Source organism: Ciconia boyciana, chromosome 27 (assembly GCF_034638445.1).
Source record: "Ciconia boyciana chromosome 27, ASM3463844v1, whole genome shotgun sequence".
Lineage (NCBI taxonomy): Eukaryota > Metazoa > Chordata > Aves > Ciconiiformes > Ciconiidae > Ciconia > Ciconia boyciana.
The window spans coordinates 336018-359136 of record NC_132960.1 but is presented as its reverse complement, the minus strand read 5'-3'; the positions used below and the strand labels follow the sequence as shown (position 1 = coordinate 359136).

General features: G+C 69.1%; 3 protein-coding genes across 4 annotated transcripts; 1 reads left to right on the top strand and 2 right to left on the bottom strand.

Moving 5' to 3' along the window:
* Positions 1 to 1000: 1000 nt before the first annotated feature.
* MYO1A (myosin IA) lies at positions 1001 to 8117 on the bottom strand. Of its 2 annotated transcripts, XM_072847547.1 has the most exons (28): positions 7995 to 8117; positions 7718 to 7833; positions 7422 to 7516; positions 7207 to 7311; positions 7070 to 7116; positions 6824 to 6887; positions 6655 to 6753; positions 6463 to 6566; positions 6208 to 6355; positions 5994 to 6112; positions 5824 to 5910; positions 5652 to 5717; positions 5427 to 5531; positions 5056 to 5118; positions 4686 to 4886; positions 4238 to 4464; positions 3953 to 4153; positions 3764 to 3857; positions 3383 to 3532; positions 3202 to 3270; positions 2860 to 2946; positions 2531 to 2605; positions 2292 to 2426; positions 2071 to 2177; positions 1865 to 1997; positions 1637 to 1789; positions 1437 to 1564; positions 1001 to 1124 (listed from the first exon to the last, which is right to left on the bottom strand). In XM_072847547.1, the coding sequence occupies exons 1-28, from the start codon at positions 8115 to 8117 to the stop codon at positions 1001 to 1003; spliced, it is 3225 nt and encodes a 1074-aa protein (XP_072703648.1). The 2 variants fall into 2 exon arrangements, with proteins under 2 accessions (XP_072703648.1, XP_072703649.1); XM_072847548.1 differs by lacking the exon at positions 2860 to 2946.
* Positions 8118 to 9990: 1873 nt separating this feature from the next.
* On the bottom strand, positions 9991 to 16474 carry NEMP1 (nuclear envelope integral membrane protein 1). The gene is made up of 9 exons (XM_072847073.1): positions 16252 to 16474; positions 14366 to 14487; positions 14061 to 14271; positions 13663 to 13735; positions 13399 to 13492; positions 13069 to 13183; positions 12591 to 12816; positions 12068 to 12241; positions 9991 to 11789 (listed from the first exon to the last, which is right to left on the bottom strand). Exons 1-9 carry the CDS (start codon positions 16472 to 16474, stop codon positions 11594 to 11596), a joined length of 1434 nt encoding a protein of 477 aa, XP_072703174.1. The 3' UTR covers positions 9991 to 11593.
* Positions 16475 to 18632: 2158 nt separating this feature from the next.
* Positions 18633 to 23074, top strand: NAB2 (NGFI-A binding protein 2). Its single transcript, XM_072847187.1, has 7 exons — positions 18633 to 18815; positions 19369 to 20173; positions 20446 to 20579; positions 21116 to 21167; positions 21429 to 21555; positions 21658 to 21855; positions 21974 to 23074. Exons 2-7 carry the CDS (start codon positions 19376 to 19378, stop codon positions 22066 to 22068), a joined length of 1404 nt encoding a protein of 467 aa, XP_072703288.1. The 5' UTR covers positions 18633 to 18815; positions 19369 to 19375; the 3' UTR covers positions 22069 to 23074.
* The last annotated feature ends 45 nt before the right edge of the window (positions 23075 to 23119 follow it).

The following is a 23119-nucleotide window of genomic DNA, read 5'->3' as shown; positions in this document are numbered from 1 at the left end:
CGTGCCCGTACATGCCCCCCGTGCACGACAAACCGCATGGATGGTACAGAGCCCACCTGGGAGCTGGTGCTGCTGCTGTGACGGGGAGTTGTCAGCTCCCAAAGGTACCGCAGGTGACGTGTGGGGACAGGAAAAAAACCCTCTCCGAGAGCTTGATGAGTGCAGGAGCGAAAAGGCAGCGGGAGGGGGGGCTGCTATGAGAGCTGCACAGGGACCCCAGCTCCTGGGGGCTGCAGGACTGGCAGAGGTCCCGTGGGACGTGGGCGGGAATGGTGGCACCGGGGCTGTGCGGTGGCTCCTCTCTGTCCCCCTGCTCCGCTCTGGGCCGCAGCCCTGGTCCCCCACTGCGGCTCCAGCACCAGCCCGGGAGCCACGGTGCCAGCCCAGGTACGGCTGCTGGCGCAGGGGCGCAGCTGGGTGAGGGTGGGCGCAGCGGGGAGCACGCTGAACAGGGGGTCCTGCAGCAGGGCGGAGGACCCTGGGCAGGGGGAGATGGGGTCGGGCAGCGCAGGCAGGCAGGTGCCGAGGACCTCACGTGCCAGCCACCCGTGGCCGTCCAGAAATTGCCTCTGCAGCAGAGCGAGCTGCTTTCCCACTTAATGGGAAAAGTGGCCGCAATTTGGGGCCTTTCCAATCACTGCCGAGCCGAGTGCTGGCTGCAATCAGGCAGCAGGAAAGGCGGGGGGCCGGGGTGGGGGGGCTCCATCCCCACAGCGTGCCAGGGGACTCCATCCCCGGGGCCAGGCTCTGCCCCCGCCCTGCTCCAGCACCGTAGTGCCGCGTCCTGGGGCTCCGGCACGACTGGGGCCCCCTGCCCCGCCCGTAACGGGGGGCACCCACTGCGGCACCGCCCGGGTACTCACACCAGAGCATCTGTTTAATGGGTTTGCAGTAATTCTTGGGCGGTGGAAGGACCCAGCAGGGCGGGGGGATGACACAAGGAGGGTGGGTGGGAGTGCCGGTGCGTGGGTGGGGGTCCCGGCAGGGAACGGGGGTCCCCTCAGTGGACCAGGACCTCCATCTTGTGGCTGCCCCGCTTCTTGCAGACAGGGACATCGCTGCCCGCCTTGGCCGACTCCACCACGGTGACAGCCACGTCGCCCTTCTGGAAGCGGGTGGAGAACCTGGGGGGAGGCCAGGGTGGAGGAGTGGGGTGGGGACACGCCCAGCCCCACCCCACCTCCTGCCCAATGAGCTGCCTCCTTTACCCACCACCTCTCCGGGGCTGCCTGCCACAGCCAATCAGGACCTTCCAGCTGATGCCTCACCCTGTGAACCCCACCCTTGCAAGCTCCGCCCCCACAAGCCTCACCCCGCCCTACCCCACCCTTGTGAGCTCCGCCCCAGACACCGCCCTGCCCTGCAAGCTCCGCCCCTCCAAGTCTCACCCCGCCCTGCAGGCCCCACCCTTGGTAGCCCCAGCCCCCCGCCCGTACTGGTCGGCGATGTGCAGGGGCAGGGCCTGGGCCGTGGTGTCCATGAAGGTCTGGTGCAGGCGGGTGACGAGCTCGATGAGGTGGTCGCTAATGAGCAAGAAGTCGCCCTTGGCCCCCCCCGTGGAGGTCTGTGGGGGAGATGGGGGGGTCAGCCCTGCCGGGGACCCCCCCAAGCCCCAGGGACCCCCCTCCCCAGGTACCTCCTTGAGGTGCAGGGCCAGGAAGCCGTCGGAGAAGCGGGTGACGGAGACGCTGCGGATGTCGCCCAGGCTGAGCACAGTCTTGGGCTGGGCGGCCTTGGGGTCGGCGAGGACCAGGTGCTCGGTCGTGAGCAGAAGCAGGCGTGGGACCGCCTGCGGGCAGGGGGGTCAGCGTGGCCCCGTGCACCCTCCCGGCACGGCGTGGACGGGGATGGGGAGGGGGCTCACCTTGCCGCTGGCTCTGTTCACCTTCCTCACCGTGTCGGCCATCACCAGCTTGTCCTTGGCCACAGCATGGAGCTTCTGGTACTTGGGGTTCTGCGTCAGCCCCAGGTACTCGCCCTGGAAGGGCTGCTGCAGGCTGGGGATGGGGGCCGTCAGCCGGTGCTACCCCGCGCACGCCCCCCCCCCCCGCCAGCCCCCAGCCCTGGCACCTTTTGGAGTAGAGCGTCTTCTTGTCCTTGAAGAGCTCGCTGGCGCAGAGCTTGGCCTGCAGCAAGGCCCTGCGCTGCGGCGTCAGCTGCTCCCGGTACTTCTTGCACTGCCAAGGGAGGGGGCGATTCGGTGCCACTGAAGATCCCTGGCGGGGGCCAGCACAGAGGGACACAAGGTCCCAACTGGAGCCCCCCTGCCTCCCTGTCCCCCCCACTCCCACCTTCCAGCGGTAGAAGATGCTCCTCAGCTCCTGGTTGGCGTCAGCCAGGAACTTGTATGGTGCAGGGGGCCAGGTCCGGTCCGTCACCAACAGCGGCGGCAGGTTCCTCCCCAGCCCCACCAGGAACTTCTGCACCTGGGGGCGGCAACATGGCGGGGGGTCGGGAGGGCCCCCGGGCCAGCCCCGGGGGCAGGGGCCTGGGAAGGTGCCACGCGCCCTCTCCCCCCAGCCCCGCTCACCAGCCGCCGGTAGATGAAGTTGGCCAGGCGGGCGCTGGCCTCGGAGCGGAAATACCTCCTGTATGCCCTGCGGACCTGCCGGAGATGGCCGTCAGCGGTGGCGACGCGGGACCTCACCCCCCTCCTGCTGCCAGCCCCCGTGGGACATGGGTGTCCCTCCCCCCTGTCCCCGTTTGGCCCCAGCGGAGAGGACAGCTGCTCCAGCCCGACAGGGTGGGCAGGAGCCAGGGTGGGCAGACAGACAGACAGCCCTGGACACAGCGACGTGGACAGCAGGACAGAGGCAGCGGGCAGGGCGCGCGGCCCCATGGCGGGGCTGGCCCCGTTACCTGGTACCCTCTCCAGTAAGCGGCGATGGTGGCGGCGGCCGCATGACGGTGGCGCTGGGACTTCAGCTCCCGGAGGAGCCGGCGAGACTGCGGGGGGGTGAGAGCCCGGGGAGCCCAAGGCAGGGAGAGACCGACACAGATAGGGAGCGAGAGGGAGAGAGGCAGGAGAGAGGCATGAGAGAAGGACGGAAGATGGGGAGAGGAGATGAGTCTGGTCCCTCCGTGGGGCACGTGGAGCCCCCAGCCCCTCCCCGCTCCGCACCCCCCACCCCGCTGCCCGTACTGCCCATGCTAGGAGACCTGCCGGCCCCGGCCAGCAGCCCCAGGGTGCCTAGCCCTCACCTTCCAGCCCCGCGTGTACGCCTGGATGATCAGGGCCGACCGCTTCATCTGCTTGTACTTGTTCTTTTGCTGCAGTGGGCACAGGCGGGGTGAGCCGGGGGGCTTGGGAGAGCCAGGGGCCCCTGCCCAGGGGGTGAGGGACGGGCAGGGGAAGTGCGGCCGGGACCCCCCCCTTCCTCACCACGTGGCCCCGGAACCAGGCAGAGATGATGATCTGGCTCTTGCGCATCAGCTGGTACTGGGTCCGGCACCGCCAGCCCCGAAACATCTTCTGGATGAGGGTGGCGAGCTGGGCCACGCGCTCCTGGCGCCGCCTCTCCAGGTCGAAGAGCTGGGGGTAGCCAGGGCGAGCGCTGGGGCGCGAGCGGGGACAGGGACCCCCAGCTGGGAGCCACCTCTGGGGGCTGCGGCATCATCCAGGAGCACCCGGGACGGGCTCGGGGCCGCCAGTAGGGCGAGGGGACCCGTGGGGCTGGCACCCGCTCTGGGTCAGGCCCTGCCCCCCCGCAGCCCGACCGCCCCGTAAGCGGGGTCCCCCCCGCTCCCTCATCCCCAGACTCACGGTGCGTGGCGAGCGGATGAAGATCTTGGTGTAGCCGAAGGCCAGCTCCTCGGGGGGGAACGCCAGCTCTGCCAGCAGCACCTCGACCCCCTCTCTGCACCGCGGCGGGAGACGAGGCCGGTCAGACCCCCGCAGCCCCCGGGCCGGGGGGGCTGCCGGACGCGCCCGCGGTCTGGCCCAGCCCCATACCTGTCGCTGCCGGCCCAGCGGGGCCAGGTCCGGGGGCTGAGCATCTTGTAGCGCTCCAGGAAGGGGCCGTAGAGCTGGCGGAAGGCATAGCCCGCCCGCCGCACCCTCACATTCTCCATCAGCCCCAGGTACCGGATCTGCCCCAGCACCAGCTCTGGCGTGAAGAGCATCGCTGTTTTGGTCTCGTTGGGCTTGATGCACCTGGGGACGGCAGCGGTGGGCTGGGGGGGTCCTGCTGGCGCCGGGGCCGGGGCCGGGGCCGGGGCTCCCCCTCGGGGCCAGTACCTGATGTAGTTGGGGTTCTTGGAGTAGAGGTTCTTCATCAGCGTTGCCACCGAGGCCTTGAACTGGAAGCCCGCTGTGGGGGGCAGCTTGAGGGAGACCTTCTGGGGGTCTCCCTCGGGGAAGAGGGAGCGCAGCAGCTCATGCCGGGCGGCCCACATGGCCTGTGAGAGGTCACGGAAGAGCAGGTCGTTGTTCTTCTCAATGAAGCCCGTCACGTTGTAGGTCACCTGGGCGTGGGACCGGGGTCAGCGCTCAGCGGGGTGCACGGGGGGCCGCGCTCGGGGAGGGAGGAGGGAGCGAGGGGGTTATGGTTCAGTGTCTCCGTGCCCATTCCCAGTCCAGCCCCACATCTCCCGTGCAAAGGTGGGAAGAGGACCCAGGGGTCCCAGCTGCCCCCGGCAGGGCCAGGGCTGCAGTTGCCGGCAAGTGCCCGTGGCTGCTGGCAGACCTTGCCAGCGTAGTGGTGGATGCGGAAGCATTGCGGCAGCAGGCTGGCGTCCATGACACGCCGAGCATTCTGGGTCTCCTTGCTCTCGTAGTGCTTGTGAGCGGCAAAGAGCTGGTTCAGCTTGGTGAGGAAGGTGTCCTCGTTGACCACACCGGGCCGCAGGCACTCCTCGTCCAGCATGGCCAGGATCCCGCCCTTGCTCTGTGCCGCGATGGACAGCGTCACCCCAAACTGGCCTGGCCCTGAGCAGCAGCTCCATCGAACGGGGGCTGCTCAGGGCTCTGCTCAGCCCGAACTCACGCTGGGTGCGATGGCGGGTGGGGGGAGCTGGGACCCCGACCCAGGCCCCTGGCACCGGGAGGCAACTCACGTTCTCGATCAAGTTGCAGATGATGCTGTTGTCGAAAAACTCCACCGGGGTCCACTGGATGCCCTGGGAGCAGACAGGGGTCAGACGCGCGGATCCCCGGACGCACAGTGCAGAGACCCTGCCCCGCAGACACCCCACAGCTGATGCGGGGCAGGAACCGGATATCCAGCCACAGGGATGGGGATCCCGAATCCCTCCCTGCCTTCCTGCTATTGAATCTGCTCCCGGCAGGGAGCGGGGCGAGGGAGGAACATGCTGCGGAGCCGTCTCCGGCACTTCCCTGTCCCCAGGGGGCCAAGGCTCCTCGGGGGCCATGCTCTGGCACAGGCAGAGGGGCTGCATCCAGCCCAGCTGGCACGCGTGGGGCGTACCTCTCGGACGTATTCCTCCTGCTCCTCCTTCAGGGTCATCAGGATGAAGATCTGCTGCAGCTTCTCGTTGCAGTAGTTGATGATGAACTGCTCAAAGCCGTTGTCCTGCGAGAGAAGGGTCCCGTGTGGCAGGTCGTGCCCGAGCCCCTGGCCCTGCCCCATGTCCCACCTGCCGGCCCCGGCCCCCCCAGCAGCAGGATGGGGCTGAGCGGGCCCTGCACTCACCTGGAAGATCTCGAAGCCGTAGATGTCCAGGACACCCATCACCTTCCTCTGCTGGCCTGGCTTCACCTGAGGAGACAGCAGGACGCTGAGCTGTGTCCTGGCCCCATGTGAGGAGGGGGTCCGGGGCCCCATCCAGGAAGGGGGGCGGGTGCCTGTCAGCCCGGGCGCTCACCTGGATGCTGGTGTTGATGCGGTTCACCAGCCAGTCGAAGAGGCGGCTGTAGATGTTCTTGGCCAGCGCGTCCCGGCCGTAGTAGCCCTGGGGAGAGGGGCGAGGGACTCGTGTCAGCTCCCAGGGGGCTGCCAGGTGCCAGCCCCAAGGCAGGGGACGGCCCCGCTCACCTGGGGGACGCTGAGGGTGGTGAGCACCGTCTCGTCCCGTGCCTTCACGGTACGGGAGCACAGCGCCTGCTCCAGCGTACCGGGGTCCAGCCCGATCAGCTCGCAGATCTCCTGCAGCTCTGCGGGGGAGGCAGCGGTGCCGGGGCTGAGGAGGGGGCCGAGGGGGGGCTGAGGTGGGGCTCCCCACCCGCCCCAGGCCCATCCCCGTCCCTACCCTGCGGCTCAGCGATGCTGCAGGCCTCCATCCCGCTGGCCTGGTAGCTGCTGCTCAGCTGCACGTTGCCCAGCTTGAGCACCACAGCCGTCACCTCCAGCAGCGCCGTCACCTCGGCAGGCGAGAAGCCGATGACCCTCATGGCATCCTGGGGACGGACACGGGCAGCTCAGGGGGATGGGGACAGCCCCAGGGTGTTTTGCGGGGGGGGGGGTGTCACAGCTTCCTGGCCTCCCAGGCCCTGGCCGGGAGTACCTGCATGGTGCGGAAGTTGGCCGCGTCGTCCACGCCGGGCAGGCCAGAGCTCTCCCGGTTCAGGTAGCCGTAGTGCCGGCAGTCCTGGCGGAGCTTCAGCTGCTCTGTGCGGGGCGGAGGAGGTGGCTCAGCCATGGCCTCCCCAGGCCCCCGGCTCCCCTCGAACCCCCGTGCTGGGGGGCCTGGACCTACGGAGCAGCTGCGCTGAGCCCCCGGCCAGGAGCTGGTAGAAGATGTGGAAGTTCCTCTCGCCCTTCACGTGCCGGACGATGCGGGATTTCTCCAGCAGGTCTGCAGGCAGGGGTCGGTGTCACCGGGGCATGCGGGGAGGGACCCCCCAGGATGGGCGATCAGTACTCACAGTTGCTAATGACCCCTCCCAGGGGCTCCCCCTTGAAGTCGAACTCCACGTCCATGTACTTGCCCTGAGGGACGGGGCTGGGGTCAGGGCAGGGGGACCCCGGGGGGGCGGGGGCAGCAGCTCCGCTCCCCACGTCCACGTCCCCGTCCCCTGCCGTGCCTCCAGCCCCATCAGGGTCTGCGTGGCCCCGGCAGGGTCCGGCCCCATGGGATGCGGCTCCACCACCCCGGTTCCCGGGTCACTCACAAATCGGGAGGAGTTGTCGTTGCGGACAGTCTTGGCGTTTCCAAAGGCTGCAGGGGGAAGGACGGGGTTACAGTGTGGTCCGGGGGGGCTGTGCCGAGCCCTGGGATGGGCACAGGGTGCGAGGCGCGGGCACTTACCCTCCAGCACGGGGTTGGACTGCAGGAGCTGCTCCTTCACCTTGTCCACCTCCTCCCCTTTGCTGCACACGGCCGCCACGTAGGACATCACCAGCTTGCTGGCCTCTGTGAGCGAGGAGCCGTGGGTGCCAGGGCTGTGGGTGCCGGGGCCGTGCCCACCCATCCCACGAGCCCCTCGCAGCCTTGCGAGCACCCGGTGGCAGCCCCGGCTCTACCTGTCTTGCCAGCCCCGCTCTCGCCAGTGATGAGGATGCACTGGTCTCTGTCCCGGTCCCGCAGCGAGCGGTAGGCATCGTCAGCAATAGCATAGCTGGGGGCAAGGAGGGGTTAGAAGGGGGCTGGAGGGGTCCAGGGGCTTCAGGTAACACCAAGAGCCCCCATTGTGGCTGTGAGGCCGCCCCAAGTGGACTCCCCCAGACCCTGAAGCCTCGGGCTCGCCCGTGGGTGAAGCCCTTAGCAGGATCCAGGGGGACTGAGAGCAACCCAGGGCTGCCAGGCTCCTCGTGCTCACATGTGGGGATTCACAGCGAAGAAGTTGCAGTTGCGGTACTCCTGCACCTTCTCGGGGGTGTAGATGGGCAGGGATTGGTAGGGGTTCACCGAGATCACCACGTTCCCGATGTAGGTCTGCAGGCAAGCAGGATGGTGTGGGTGCGGGGCCGAGAGGACCCAGCCCAGATCCTGTGCTCTCCCCTGCTCCCTATCCCAGACCCCGTACCCTGCTCCCCATCCCAGACCCCGTACCCTGCTCCCCATCCCAGACCCCGCGCCCCCGGCCCGGTGCCCACGTAGATGTCGCTGCGGCGGAAGCGCTCCTGCAGGGTGTGGAGCAGCGACTCCTCAGTGAGCGGGTCCAGCAGCACCAGGTCCCCGACCGCCGTGGCGTCCAGCAGCGAGGTAGTGGCTTCCATGGCCAGGCAGCTCCGGGGCAGCTGGGGCGGAGTGGAGGGGGGGACTGCAGCCCACGGACACACAGCCCCTTCCCCAAAACACCCCCCCGGTCCTCAAAAGCCCCTGCACCCCTGAGGCCCTGGCTGCCCCCCACCCTCAGAGGCTCAGAAGGGTCCCAGGGGGAGCAGGGTCCCCCAGCACCCAGGGAGCACGGACCCACTGAGATGCGTGGCAAGGCTTGAAGCACCGGCTGAGCCCGGCACGGGGCAGGGCGGGACGTGGCCCTTGGCCAGCGGGATGCAGCTGGGACCTTGGCTGCTCCCTGCACCTGCCATACCCAGCTCCCCCAGGCACCAGGCTGGGGCTGGCAGCCCCCAGGGACAGGGGACAAGGCAGCTGCACACCCGCACCGGCACAGAGGGCTCCTTCCCGGGGCACCCTGGTGCCCAGGACCCCGCGGTAGGGATGGGGGCTGGGGGGGGGCAGGAAGGCTCCTGCCTGCCGCTGCAGGGGAAGTGGGGGCCCAGCCAGGAAACGTGGACACCTGGATGCTATTCTTGGGGCAGGGACGAATTCAGCCTCCGCTTCCTCCCTCCTTCCTGGCAGGGGGAAGCCGGGGCGGGGAAGGGACAGGATCAGGGCCAGGGGAGCCCAGGCTCCCCCGACAGCCCTGCAGCCAGCAGCACCCAAGGGCTCCCATGAGAGACAGTGCTGCTTTCCCCCCACGCTCCACCCATCCCTCACCTGTCTTTTACAGAGCAGCCATGCTCCCCGCGGTGACCTTCACCCTTGCTTTACAGCCCGGGCGCAGGGCTGTAAACCCAGCCCCACTTATCGGTGCCCGGGGAAAGTTCACGAGTCAGGAGGTGGGGAGGGATGGGGCGATGGACACGGCTCCATCAGGAGCTGCCCCACCAGCAGCAGCCTCCGGAGAGGATGGCAGAGCCTCCCGTGGGTCCCTGCAGCCTCCCCCCACGCAGAGCACCGGCACCGAGACCCCCGTGCTGCCGGGTGTGGGACCCCAGGGGGAGCACGGGTGGGAACCAGAGCAAGAGCCCCCTGTGCAGCTCCAGGGCAGCCCTGGGCTCGCCCCAGTCTTCCCTACGGTGCCGGGTCTCGGAGCTCCCCGTGCCCTGGGGTGGAGGTCCCCCGGGTTGGGGGTGCCCGAGGGTGGGGGGCTGGGGGGACAGGGTGCCCCTGGCCAGCCCCCGGGTGCGGGGGGCTCGGGTGCTGCAGGCTGGTGGCTGGGAGCAGAGGAGCCCAGAACTCACCTCCCGGTCGCAGAGCAGCGGCTCCTGGTGTGGCTTCAGCTGGGGCTGCCCGGGAGCCGGCGGGGCTCAGCCCAGCCCCGCGCCCCAGTGCTGGCCCGGTCCGGCCCACGGAGGGGCGGGGGGCCGGAGGGACCTCCCTCAGGGCACGGCGCCTGCTCGCAGACAGGGAAACTGAGGCACAAAGCACACCGGCCAGCTGGGAAACAGCCCCAGGCTGCCCGCCGGCCCCCAGCCCTGTGGGGTCCCGCCGGGCTGCTGCCGCCCCGCTCCCCTCCCCGCCCGGCAGCTCAGAGCAGGAAGGAGCGGAGAAAGTCATTGCAGCTGGGCAAACAAAGGGAGCTTCCTCCCAGGGCTGCGGGAAACCAGGGCAAGGTACAGGTGCTGCCAGAGCCCGGAGCGCCCAGGGCTGCTCCCGGGGAGAAGACTCCTGCCCGCACCGCAGCCAGGGCGAGAACCGTGTGGCCACGGCCAGTCCTGCCTTTGCTCCGGGGCTGCTGCAGGGAACCCAGCACCCCGGGCCTGTTCTTTGTCCCCCAAGCACCACGCAGCGTCCTGGGCAGAGCGAGCTCCCGTGGGCAGATGAGCCGCTGCCTGGGGTCATTGCGGGACAGACAAACAAGGCTCACTACCTACAAAATACATCTTTATTAAAAATATAATCAATCAGTCATTAACCACACAGAGGGGACAGAGGAACACAGTAGCAGAAGCTGCTCACACCAGAGCAGAGGGGAAAGCGCAGCAACGGCACGGGAGTAAACCTGGGACAGAAACAAACCAACGGCAAAAGCTCCAGCAGCAGCGTGGGCAAGGTACGGGCCGGGCTGCGGCAACCGAGGCCCCAGGCAGCAGAGCAGCCGTGGGGCAGCAAGGCTGTCAGAAGGCAGCTTTATTGCTTAGAAAATTGCATAGATTGGGGCGTCCCCTCCAGCTTTGTGCTTCTGCAAGGCCTAGGACTGCTCCCTGGCAGCCAGCTCAGTGCCGCCAGAGCCCCCTCCCCAGCGCTGGGAGCAGGAACAGAGGCAGGGCCGTCCCCATCCCCTGCACGCACCAGCTGGGAGAGGCTGTAACCCGTGTAACAGCAGGGTAAGGGTGGACGGCACCAGCTTCAAGGGGACAGGGAGCTGCCAGCACCTAACTGCCAGCGAGGCAGGGAGGAGGAAGCACATCCACACTCATCCTCAGCCCAGGGACTACCTGGCAGACAGGGGCGTGGGGAGAGGGAGGCTGAGCACGGCCTCCGCCCCATCACAGCAGCTGGGGAGAGCAGGGCAAGTACGAAGGGCACTGAGCAGACTTCAAGGCTGCCTTCTCCCAAGTTCTGCAAGACGCACGCAGAGAGGCCAGCCGAGCTGCGTCTCCACCAGGGAGGCGCTGGGGTGTTTGGTATCCACACAGGATTTAATCCAAGGCACAGGCACAGCCCAACCAGCCGGAGCCCTCTGACATCTTTGGTAACAGCAGAAGGAGGAGGAGCAGGTCACCCGCTGCCCGCTCCCTCCCCATAGCAGCCTGGCAGCAGGCAGATGCTGAGCACGCAGGTACCAGTGAGACAGGTCCAAAGTTCCTCTCCGGCATGTCACCCTCACAGGCATCTGCATGCAAGACAGACCTTTTGCTTCATCTCCACCCCGGCAGGCAGAGACGCTCCCGGCAGAGCCAGGGTGCTCAGCAGCCCAGAGGCAGCGGCGTGGGGAAGAGGGGCTCCCATCTGCCGGCCATGGCAGCAGTGCTGAGGGACGGGGCTCAGGGTGCTTGCAGGAGCCAGATCAGTGCCCAGGCCCAGGGGAGGAGGTTCCTGCCCCTACGATTCACACACCAAAGCACCCACACCAAAAGTCAGGGTGGCTCTAGTCCACCTTCAGACAGGACCAGAGTCCCACATCTTGTCAGCAGTGCAGACCTCACCTGCCCTGCAGTCCCCCAGCTGGGACCAGCTCCCTGCGTCTCCCCTGCCAACACCCAGGGCTGTGCTGACAAAAGCTTTCGCGCCTTAGCCTGGCAGGAGCTGCCTGGGGAAGATGAGGGTGTCAGCCGCTCTTGTCCTCCCACCAGGCTCTGCTGCAGTGCTCACGGCAGCCCAGCTCAGGATGGGATTGGGGGTGCTGGGAGCAGACGCGCCAGCTCTCCCTGGCAAATGGGGCTTTGTGCTCCGCAGGCATCAGGGTAGTGAGGAAGCAGCAGCAGTTCTGCCCCTTGCCCCTGTGGGTCCAGTGCAGCTGACCTCAATCAGCATCCAGGTGGTTGTGAGAGTAACTCCTGTGATTCCAGTTAAAGAAGTCATCATCATCATCATCCTCCTCCTCCTCCTCCTCAAAGAGCTGGTCCTCAAGGAAGATGCTACCCAGGCCGTACTCCCGCTCATGGACAGAGACCTCGTTGGGGGTGACGTGACAGGCGCCACCCACAAAGTCAGCAAACCTGGGAAGAAGCCGCAAAGAAGTGTCATGCACACCTGCCTGGCAGCCTCCTGCGAGGCCCTGGCACACAAGGAGCCGGGGTGAAGTGTTTCAGTGCCGGGACCGGGCATTATCTGTCCTTCCCCCGTGGCACGCCCTGCTTCCACACAGCATGGACCTTCTGTGCCTCCGTCTCCCTACCTCTAAAGTCAGAGGTAACAGCACAGAGTGACCCCAGGCTTTCAGAAGCACACGGAGACGCAGGTCAGCCACCCTGAGCACACTGCCAGGGGACATTACCTCTTGGGAGACTGGATGCGGGAAACCGCAGTCCAGGCAGAGAAATCCGGGCTTCTGCAGTAGCTTCGAAGCTCCTCAAGGGCCTTGCGCGTCTCCACCTCGCCCTGGACCCGGTACTCCTCCTCTGTCAGCAGGCGAGGAGGACTCGGCTTGAGCCTGGCACTCTGCACTCTCCTGCCAGCGGAGCAGCACCAGTTACTGCCCGCCCAGCCGGGGCAGGACCCCCAGCGCAGGCCCAGCTCCCAGGGCAGCTGGGTCAGAGCTGGCAAGGGGAGGAACAGAGCACGTCACTCCGGCCTCTGCTCCTCACTCCCGAGGGAGGCTCCCAGCCACGAGGAGAAGCAGGGCACTCACCCGCACCAGCCTCAGAGGAGAAGGGACACAACCCCCCCACTATACCAACCCCAGCTCCAAACCTCAGCAAAGACGCCCTGGTTCTGCAACACAGGCTCCATCTAGCAACTCACCCAGGCCCAGCAACGGAAGGGAATCAGGAGCAAGCTGAGGTGCTTGCAGCCCTCACCTGTAGGCAGCGAAGGCCCACTGCATGGGGTAGTCCAGGTTCTTGGTGCAGATGGCGATGACCACCAAGGCCAAGGCGATGCGATGGATCTGGATGCCCGAGTACATCAGCAACAGGCCCAGGAGCTGCAGGCCCCAGGAGAGGAGGTTGATGCTGCGCTCGTTCTCCAGCGGGCCGTACCTGTAGCACACGCCGAAGCTCACAACGCCCATGAGCAGCAGGTAGCCTGTGGGAGAGCAGAGGGATCTGCCAGGCATGAACCGGCGGGCTCAGCCCGGCTGACAGGAGCTGGCTGAGCAGCATCTGCTCAGGCTGCAGTTAAACCTGATGCTGGAGCCCGCCTTGCTCAGGAGCACGAGGGCAGCGTCTGCAGCAATGAGGCGGGCAGGAAGCCTCAGCATTTTCCACCAGCACATTGCAGCTCCAGTAGGAGACATGCAGACTGGTGAACTGGCGAGTCCAAAGGGCTCACACCTACCTAGGAGGTACTGCCAGTAGAACTTGCAGATCTCCTGTAGGTTCTTGAAGATCAGCTGAAGCAGGTACAGGGAAAAGGACCAGCCTCCTACCAGCAGGAAGTAAACAGGACTTTTCTAGGAGAGGAGATGGGAAATTCAAGACAGGCAGTGGGGCAGCGAGCAGCCATGGCTACCTCCTCCCAGCTGCTGAGCCTTGCTCCATGCAGAGCCAGACCCACAACCCAGCACCCCACGGCCACGTACTCCAGCACTCTCACCAGAACAACCGTACAGGTGTAGAAAGGGCTACCGCTGCGAGGTCTCTCGCCCCCAGACAGCCTGACGCTCACCTTGGGCATGACCTTGGACATCATGTAGACGAGGATGAGCAGCGAGGCCAGCAAGCCAAAACTAATCCCAGCCGAGTAGTAGAAGAGTTGGCTCCTGCAGAGATCACAGGTGCACAAGGTGTTTTACAGCTCGTGGATGCCTGTGCACAAACACACCCGCTGGGAGCAACCCCCTGAGAGCCTGCAGAGCCAACCAGGCACTGCCCACCCAACCCTCACAGGGGAAAGTTGTCCCCAGCTCACAGGGGAAAGGAGGTGACTCACCTGCTCAGCATGTCCCCACAGAAGAACAACAACAGGCCCAGGAAGAAAACCAGGAACAGCTTAGGGTCAAAGCCTGGAAAGAGAGCGAGTCCAGGTTGAGAGGAACACTGGCACGGTGCCCTCCGGGTCGAGCTCCAGCCTGCCACACAGTCACAAGGACAGGGAAGGGGCAGCGTCCCAGATGAATGTCCGACAAGTGCCCTAAATTCCCCCACTTTATATCCCATGGGCAAAGAGACACTTCCCTCTGCAGACCCATTTTCCTTCCCAAGGAAGGACCAGCCCTGCTGGCCCTCAGACCATGAGCTCGCCTGGCCACGTCCTCGTTGCCACCTCGAGAGCGCTGGTGCAGCCACACACCTCCCACCCCAGGAGCCCCCGCCACAGAGGAGACGTACGTCGGAAGAGGATAACGCAGTACGTGGTGCCAGCCTCCAGCAGCTCGACCTTCAGGCAGGTTTTGTTGCTGTAGAGATCCACATCGATGCTGGTGTCGTTCAGCTTCTCCTTCAGGAAGGAGAAAACGACGTTCCACACGTTGAGCCCCTCCAGCTCCTCCTCGCTGTCCACCTGGGTGACTCGAATCATCCGGCTGCTGTTGACCCGGATCTGCGCAGGGGAGGGAAGCAAACGGGGGCATGGCTGCAGCTGCCAGAGGGGCTCAGCCCAGCCAGACCCGGGAGGACCTGCCTTCTCCTCTCACCTGCATCCTGGTCCATATGTCGTGCCATTGCGGGATGCGCGTGTTGGTGTAGCAGAAGTGGTGAGAAGCTGTGCGATGGTACGCGTGGCCCTCGTGGAGCGGGATGACCGACTCCCTGGCATCTGCGCAACGCAGAGCAGAGGAAAGGGATTCAGCAACGCAGACCAATTGCAAGGCCCCTGTTCCCGTCTGCTTCACCCACCAAAACACACGGGTCCACTTTCCCTTCCTGGAGTTCCCCCAGTTAAGCATACTCTGGGTGTTGTCTCACAAACAGAGTTCGTTACCTGGTGTGCAACACCCAATACGCACACAGAGCTGAGATCGATTTATTTCTGGTTTTGTGCCAAACTGGGTGCTAGGTGGTAATTCCACAAAGTTAGCACACCGTTCGTGCAGATACAGTATTTATACAGTATAGTTATACATATGCATAAGTAATTACGCAAAGCAGTTTTATCTCGGTCTATATTTTCTCATCTTATTCTTAAAGCTACAGTGCTACTTTAATATCCTGCACACGCTCAGGGGTGAGGGCTCTCTGCTTGGGCCGGGGTCTCCAGCTCGAGGGGTGTGACTTTTAGTATTATAATGCGGATAGTTCATGTGAGGGTGCTTCTCATCACACTTCTGCTCGTTGTTTCAGATGGTTCCCAAAACATCTTAATTAGCTTACGCATTTCTCCAGGATGTGTTTCACTCCCGAGGACGATAATTCTTGATTGGACGTTCCACATCCCCGTCGGAATCCCCCTTATCAACTTTACCTGAGTCCCGGCCTTCCACCAGCTCTAGTATACTTTTCACATCTAAAAATTTAGATGAGACCGACCTTCCACGTACACCTGCATAACGCTGAATCTGATTGACTACACGGGTGCATAAAGATAAAAGTCCTTCCTCTGTTTTCCTCAGAATATGCTGTCTGATTTTTTTTTTCCTGGGGTATCCCCATTCCTGGGACTGTCAGAAACAGCACAGACTCATCCCCTGCTCCCCTTTCCAGCTCGATTCCTCGTTCGAGAGCCATCCCCATCTCAGGGAAAACGAAATTGGGGCGCGCCTCCCGCACAGACTCACCCCCCAAGGCGAAGGAGGCTCCCGAATCCCACAGCGGGCCCAGCCGCGCCGGCAGATCTGGACGGCCAGGCGCCGAAAGCCCCGTCCCTCCAGCACCCGCGAGGCCCGAGGCCCCGGGGAGCGCTCCGCCGGCGGCCGGGCCGTGCTCGGGGCCCCCCGGGGCCGCAGCGCGCTGCCCAGGCCGACGGGCGGGCTGCGGCGGGCCTCGAGCGGCGTGCCGTGCCGTGCCGGCTGCCCGCCCGCGCCAGCCGGGCCGCGATGCAGAACGGGAGCGACGGGCGGCTTCCCGGGAAGAGCAGGGCCGCGGGCCGCGCTCCCCTCGGGGCGGGGGCGTCCCTCGGCGGGCACCGGGCAGCTCCCGCTGCGCCGGCCGGGGAGCCGCAGCCGGGGCTCGGCCGCAGCAGAGCGCGCTTCGCCCTGCCCGCGCGGGAGGGGCCCGGCCCCCGGCGGGACCGGCGGCGCCGGGAGGGATGGAGGCGGCAGCGGGGCTCGGCCCCCTCCAGGCACCGCCCGCGGCCCGGCAGGGTCAGCGCCGCCGCTTCCAGCCCGCGGCCCCGCTTCGCCCGCGGCCGCCGGCCCCAGCCGCGGGGCCGCCGGCGCCTCCTCGGGCGGCGGGAGCTGCTCCGCTCGCGGCCGGGGCTGGCCCTCCGCCTGCCCGGCACGGCGCGGCGCGGGGGACCCCGGCCCCGGTCCCCCACCTCCCGCCGCCGCGGGACACGTGACACCCCCGCCCCGCTTCCCCCGGGGGCCGCCGCCGCCCCGCTCCCCGTCCCCGCCCCGCCCGGTGACGACGCCGCCCCGCGCACCTGCGCCCGCCAGTGGCGGCAGGAGGAGGAGCAGCAGGAGGAGGAGGAGCAGCGGCACCAGCGCCCCCAGGAGCCGCCGCTGCCCCGGAGCCCGTTTCATGCCTCCCGCCGCGGCCGCGCCGACAACTTCCGCTTCCGCCGCCGCTGCCGCCACCACCCGCCTGGCAACGGCCGGCGAAGGGCAGGCGGCAGCCAATGAGAGCGGGGGCTCTCGTGGCGTCATCGCCGAGTGACGGCTGAGCCAACCTATCGAAAGACCGCTGCGGCCTCGCTCGCGCCCCCCCCACTGCCTGCAGCCTATCAGCGTAGCCCGGGCAGGAATCCGCCATGGTCCTGCCCTCGGTTACCACGGTGACCAACAAGAGCGCCATTCAATCCGGAGGCACGCCCAGCCCGTAGCAACCGCGAGCCCCGCCTTAGTAACGGCTCTGACAGGCACGCCTTTCAGCCTATCAGAACACAGGCCCGGGCCGTCACGCACTCCCGCCCCCTCGCGAATCCCGCCTGATTGACAAACGCCTGCTCCTATCAGAAAGCGGTCTCGCGTTGTTTTTGTGAGGGGGTCACGCGTGGGGGAGACGCGGGTCCCGCCCCTCAGCCCCCCACGGCCGCCCCGGCCCCGCGGCCTCGGGGACCGCCGCGCCTCGGGGGCTGCCCGGCCCCGCTCCCCACGGCCCCGTCGTGCCGCGCCCGGGCCGGGCCTCCGCCGGGGCGGTGGCTCGGCCGGGCCGGGGGCGGGCGTGGGCGTGGGCCCGGCACAAGGAGCCTTTCTCCGGCCGGGCCGCGAAGCCCCGGCTGGGGAAGGGCGGGCCGCCGGGGGAGCGGGGCAGCCCGGGGGGTCCCGTGGGGCCGGGACGAGCCCCGGCAGCGGGGGGATCCTGCATCCCACGGGCGAAGGGTCGGCTCGGCGAGGGCTCCGTGCCCGACCCGGCCCCGCACACGGTGCCTCGGTTCTCCCCCCTTCCCCCGGCGCGGGGGGCAGCGGGGAGGTGCGGGGGTCCCCCACCCCGGGAAAGGGGGTGCCCCCCCGCCGCGTGGGTCCCTCCCCGTGGGGCGGCGGGCGCCAGGACGCCCGTGGGCGGGGAGCGGGGAGCAGGCTCGGGCCCCCCCCCCCCCCGCGCCGTGGGCGGCGGAGCCGGGAAGCGGCGCGGCCGTGGGCGGAGGATATGCGTCAGCCGGGGGCAGCGCCGGGCCTGGGAACGGCCCCGCCGCGCCGGACGCCCGGTCGCGGGGGGCGTGGGAGGAGGGCGGCCGGCCGGAGGCGGGGGGGAGGGCTGGGGCAGGACCTCCGCGTCGGGGACTGTGCCCGTGGGGGGGGGCCCCGGCTGCCCCTCGCCGGCCCCGGGAACGTGCCCCGGGCCCCGCCACGGCCCCCCCGGGCAGGAGCGCGCGGGGGCGGCTGGACCCACGCCAGGCGCCCGGCCGCGCCAGCCGCGGTATAAATAGCGCCGAGCCACTCAAGGGCCGGAGACGGGGTGGGGGCTGTGACCCTCCCGCGGGGCCCGGGGTGCTGCGGGCGGGGGGCTTCAGCGGCCCCCGCCTCCCCCCCGTGAAACCTTCTCCCTCGCTGCTCTGGGGCAAGGCCAGGCCCGCGCCCCGGGGGTGTTCACCCTGAGGCCTATCGATGGCAGCCTGTGTCTGCCGGGGAGCGGGGGGCTGAGACACAAAGCGCCAGCCCTCCGCAGGGGGCTCTGGCACCCCGGCGCCCGGGGAAGGGAGCGGGGGGGGGGTCCGGGAGAACGCCGGGGTAACGGGGACAGCGGCCCCCGGCAGCACCGCCGCGCCTCGCCGGGTTGCTACAGGAACCGGAGATGCTGCGAGCGCAGCTTCCCCTCGCTGCCGCCCGCGGGACCCCGGCCGGGCCGGGGGGGGGGGTTCAGGTCCCTGCAGCCCCCGGGTACCGGGAGGGTCCCGCGGCCGCGGGTGCTGGGTGCCCTGGCGAGCACCGGGCGCCTGCGGGTCCAGCGCGGGGCCGCCCCGCCCCGAGTCCCCTCCAGCCCGGCGCCGCCTCCGGGGCATCCTGCCCTCCCCCCACGGACCCCCCCGCCCGGGACACCCGCCCGGTTCCCCCTGCCCCCCGCCGCAGAGGCTGCCCGGGCTGCGGGACCCCCGCTGCCGCCGTGCAGGGCCGCCGGTTCCCCGATCTCCCCCCCCGCCCCCCCGCTCCCGGTGCCGCTGCGCCCCCCGCCCGGGGGGGGGGGGGGGGGCCGGTGCCGCCGCCCCCGCCCGCTGCCCCCCGCCGCGGCCGCCCGCGCTGCGCTCGGCGGGGGCGGCAGCCGCGGGATCCGCCCCCGGGGCCTCCCACGCCGCGGCGCAGCCGGGGCCGCTGCTATTTCACGGTACCGCCCGTGTGGGCGGCGCGCAGAAGCGGCGCGGCGCGGCGGAGCGAGCGCGCCCGGCCCGGCCGCGGGACCCCCGAGCCGCGGGACCCCCCGCCCCAGCGCCCGGCCCGCCGCGGAGCGCCGTCCCCGGAGCCCCCGCCGCCGCCCCCCCACCCCCCCCCGGGGCGCACGGCGGCCGCGCACGGGGCGGGCTGCAGCGGCCGGAGGCGACTCCAGCCGGCGGTGAGCGAGCGGGGGGGGCGGCGGGAGGGGACGGGGACAGGGACAGGGCGGGGGGGACCGCAGCGGGAGCGGGAGCTGGGTGGGTCCGGGGCGCCGGGGGGCACCGAGCAGGGCGGGGGACCCGTGGGCGGTGGCGCCGGCGCGACCGGGACACCGGCACATCACCGGCTCTGTGCCGTCGGGGATGGGGAGGGCTGGGGCAGCCCCCGGCGCGCGTCCGGCCCCCCGCGGGGGCCCTGAGGGGCGGGGGCTGCTGGCGGTGGGGGGTCTGCGGGGACTGGGCACGGCCCCGGGAGGAGGGGGAAGGGAGGGGGCCCCACTTGCGTCTGTGCCGTGTCCGGGGGAGCTGTGTCCGTGGGGTCCGTCCCAGCCCGGGGAGCACGGGTGGGCCTGGGCACCCTGTGGTGTTCGGGGACCCTGAAACACCCCGTGTCGCCCCGTCCCCCCTGCGTGCTCCCCTCCCCCCCCCCCTGCCCCGTGCCCCTGGGCCAAAGGGTGGGGAGGGGGCTTCTCCTGCGTGTCGGTCCCCACCGTGACACCGTCCCTCCCGCAGGCTCGCCATGGCCCTGCCCCGCACGCTGGGGGAGCTGCAGCTGTACCGGGTGCTGCAGCGCGCCAACCTGCTGGGCTACTACGAGACCTTCATCCAGCAAGGGGGGGACGACGTGCAGCAGCTCTGCGAGGCGGGCGAGGAGGAATTCCTGGAGATCATGGCGCTGGTGGGCATGGCCACCAAGCCCCTGCACGTCCGCCGCCTCCAGAAGGCCCTGCGCGAGTGGGCCTCCAACCCGGGGCTCTTCAGCCAGCCCGTCTCAGCCGTGCCCGTCAGCAGCATCCCCCTCTTCAAGCTCTCCGAGGCCGGTGGGCGCAAGGCGCTCAGCAATGGGCACGCCAGCCCCGGTGAGGCTGCGGGCAAGGGGGGCAGCAGCGCTGGGACGCCCCCGGCCCGCAGCCCCACAGAGCCGGGGGAGAAGCTGTCGCCGTCGGCGGCCCCGCCATGGCCGGGGAGGAGCACCCCCGAGTCGGAGGGCGGCGGGGATGAGGAGCCGGGCGGTCCCCCCTTCTCCCCAGGCGGGAGCGGCGGCGAGCAGCCGGCGGGTGTGGAGGTGCTGGAGCCAGAGCTGGCGCGGACAGTGGCAGAGAGTGTGGAGCGGCTGCTGCAGAGCTGCCCCCGGAGCGGCGAGGCCGAGCTGCGGGCGCTGATGAAGCTCAACAAGAAGCTGGCCAAGGCCGTGGGGCACATCTTCCAGCTGGAGGATGGCGACCGGCACAAGGAGGAGGAGATCCGCCGGCACAGCGCGATTTACGGCCGCGGCGAGGCCCGGCGCCGTGAGGGCAAGCAGCTCACCCTGCACGAGGTGGGCGGCGTGGTGGGGTCTGTGCTCGAAGGTCCCGGGGATGTGCTGGCTCAGGGCGGGAGCCAGGGCGGCTCTGGAGGTGGAGGGGGAAGACGGGCTCTGGCCTGGGGAGGACGTTGGGGTGGGGGCTCCAGCACGGAAGGGGTGGGAGCCAGGGTCCGCTCCTGCCCAGGCGGCGTCTGCCCACCTGAAGCAGACGCTGCCTTTGCCGTGGGGTCCCGTGGGGTCCCCTGCCGTCCCCATCCCTGCTCACATATGGTCTCTGCCTTCAGCTCATCATCAATGAGGCGGCCGCCCAGTTCTGCCTGCGGGACAACTCGCTGCTGCTGCGGCGTGTTGAGCTCTTCTCGCTCTCGCGGCAGGTTGCACGGGAGAGCACCTACCTGTCCTCGCTCAAGGTCGCCAGGTGAGCCCGGACCTAGCAAACCCTCTCCTCACAGGCTGGGGGGGCTGGCCGTCACCCCCTCGAGCCGCACCACAAACCAGCGCTTCTGGACGGGGATGGGACCCCGCGTGCCCAAGTTCCCCTTTCCCTCGCGTGGGCTGTTTTCTGCCTGACCTCGGAGGTGTGGGATGGCTGGGATGCCAGGCGCTGGGGGGGGCGCCAGGCACTGGGGGGGATGCTGCGGGGGATGCTGCGGGGGATGCCCCATCCCTTGCCCCCTTCTCCCAAAGCCCCTGCCCGCCGGGTGCCGTGGCCGGGCTGCCTTTTCCCTTCGCTCTCCAGCTGCTCCCCCTTTTTGCCACCCCCGGCTCCATCTGCGCCAAAGCCCCGAGCCGCACCATCCCGCTGTCCCGCCCTGCCCGGGCGGCTGCCCACGCCTGCCGCCGTGGCTGGCGCTGCCCGCAGCGTGGCAGGAGGCCGGGCGGGCACGCCTGTCGCGAGGCCTCTGCGCGGCCGCCCCCGCGCCTGACGCGGCCCCTTCTCCTCCCCCTGCACAGGGCGCATCCCGAGGAGAGCGGAGCCACCGCGGCCAAGCGGCTCAAGCAGGAGGTGGGTACGCACCCAGGGGCGCGGGGGGCGCGCACCCGCATGCACGGGGGTGCAGGTGTAGGGGGGTGCACGTGCGCGTGCAGGTGTGCACACCTGTGAGCGTGGGCGGGCGCTCGCCCACACGCGGGCGGGACGGTGCAGCCTGCCCGGGGCTGCCGTGCTGGCTTGGGCAGGCGGCGAGGGGCTCCAGGGCGGTGGTTGCGGGGCTGGTGCTGTGTGCGCAGCCGCGGGGCCCTGTGCTCAGCCATGCGCTCCTGGCAGGCAGGAGAGCAGAGCCGCCCCGAGCTGCTGCCGCTGGGGCCGGAGGCCCCCGGGGCTGCATACCGAGCCAGCCTGGAGGAGGATGCAGCCAGCCTCTCCGGGGAGAGCCTCGACGGCCACTTGCAGGGTGAGTGGGGGCCCCTTCTCTTCCCCGGGCACCTGTGGGCAGGTGTTGGCCGGCCACCCCCTAGCCCCTCGGCACTGACTCTCGCCCTTCTCTCTGGAGCAGTGGGGGCCTGTCCCCGGCTGACGCCGCCGCCCGGTGCGGCCCCCGACGTGCCCCTCGGCCTCCCACCCCACGGGCTCTGGAGTCGCCACATCCTCCAGCAGACGCTGATGGACGAGGGGCTGCGCCTGGCCCGGCTGGTCTCGCACGAGCGCGTGGGGCGGCTCAGCCCCTGCCTGCCGGGGAAGCCCCCGGGTCCAGGTGAGTCCCCGCGGGGCTGGGGTGGGGTTTGCCATGGGCAGGGAGGGGTCCAGATGGGACAGCTTCCTTCTCCCTACGGAAGCGGTGCCCTGACACCATCTCCCACCTCTCCCCACAGAGTTTGAGGACGGGCTGGCCGAACGGGGTCCTCCAGCCCCCCCGGACCCCCCCCGTGGCACCATCAAGGTGGAACAGGAGACCAGCCGTCAGTGAGGCCCTTGCAGCCCCCACCACCATTAACGAAGCAATAACGTGCTGGGGGTCGGCTGCCGGCGTCGTGGCGGCGGTGCTCCGGGTGCGGGGAGCCGGCGAGGGCTTGGCCACAGCCCCCCCCAGGGCCCCGTCCCCCCCTGCACTGACGCTCTGGTTACCTCAGCCGCGGTGGGACGCGCCTCCCCGCAGCAGCAATACCCTCATCCCCACCAGGCTCTGGGCCCCCGCTGCCCCCCGGGGCTGGGAAGCCCTCCATGGACTCGAGCCCACTGTACAGACCCTCCTGCCCGCACCAGGCTGCCCGGCCCCCCGTCGGCTCACCCCTCGTGCTGACCGTCCCCCGGGCCACTTCGGGCAGGCGAGCCGCATCCCCCGGCCCCGTCCCCGTGCAGGGCCAGGCGCTTCGCCACTGGCACACGAGCTGCGCGCAGCACCGCGTGCTCCTGCGTCAGCGCTGCCACCCACGCCGGGCACACGGTGCCGGCGCGCACGCCCCCGCGCAGACCGCCGCAGCGCCCACGCTCCAGCCGCCAGCCCCCTCCCCGCAGCACGCACGTGCGAGCGCATCGTGCACACGCATTGCAACACCCCCCCGCAGCACGGCACCGTCTGCGTGCAGCGGTTCAGCTGTACATACCCCTGCAGCAACCACAGCTCAGCGACAACGCGCCCCCCGCACGCACACCCGCAGCTCCGCGCACGCCTGCAGCACCCCGCACCCCCCTGCCTCCACTCGCCCCCAATTACCTGCGCGCACTGCCATGCATGGTCCCTGTGCCGTGGGGCGTCACGTGTGCGCACCCCCTCCCGGCACAAAGCAGGCGGCATTTGACGGGCACTGGGGCAGTGCTGCCCCCCATTTCCGTGAGCTGTGCCCAGCCCCGGGGTCCCCCACCCCTTAGGACTGTGTGGTGTCTTTTTAGAGCATTAGCAACTCCTCCTTTGTAACGTGTACAGTAGATTATTTATTTTGTTATTTTGGAATAAAACTTTATTTTATGGCTTATCTTCCTGCCCCCAGGCTCCCTCTCCCTGCTGTGGCCCCGCTCCA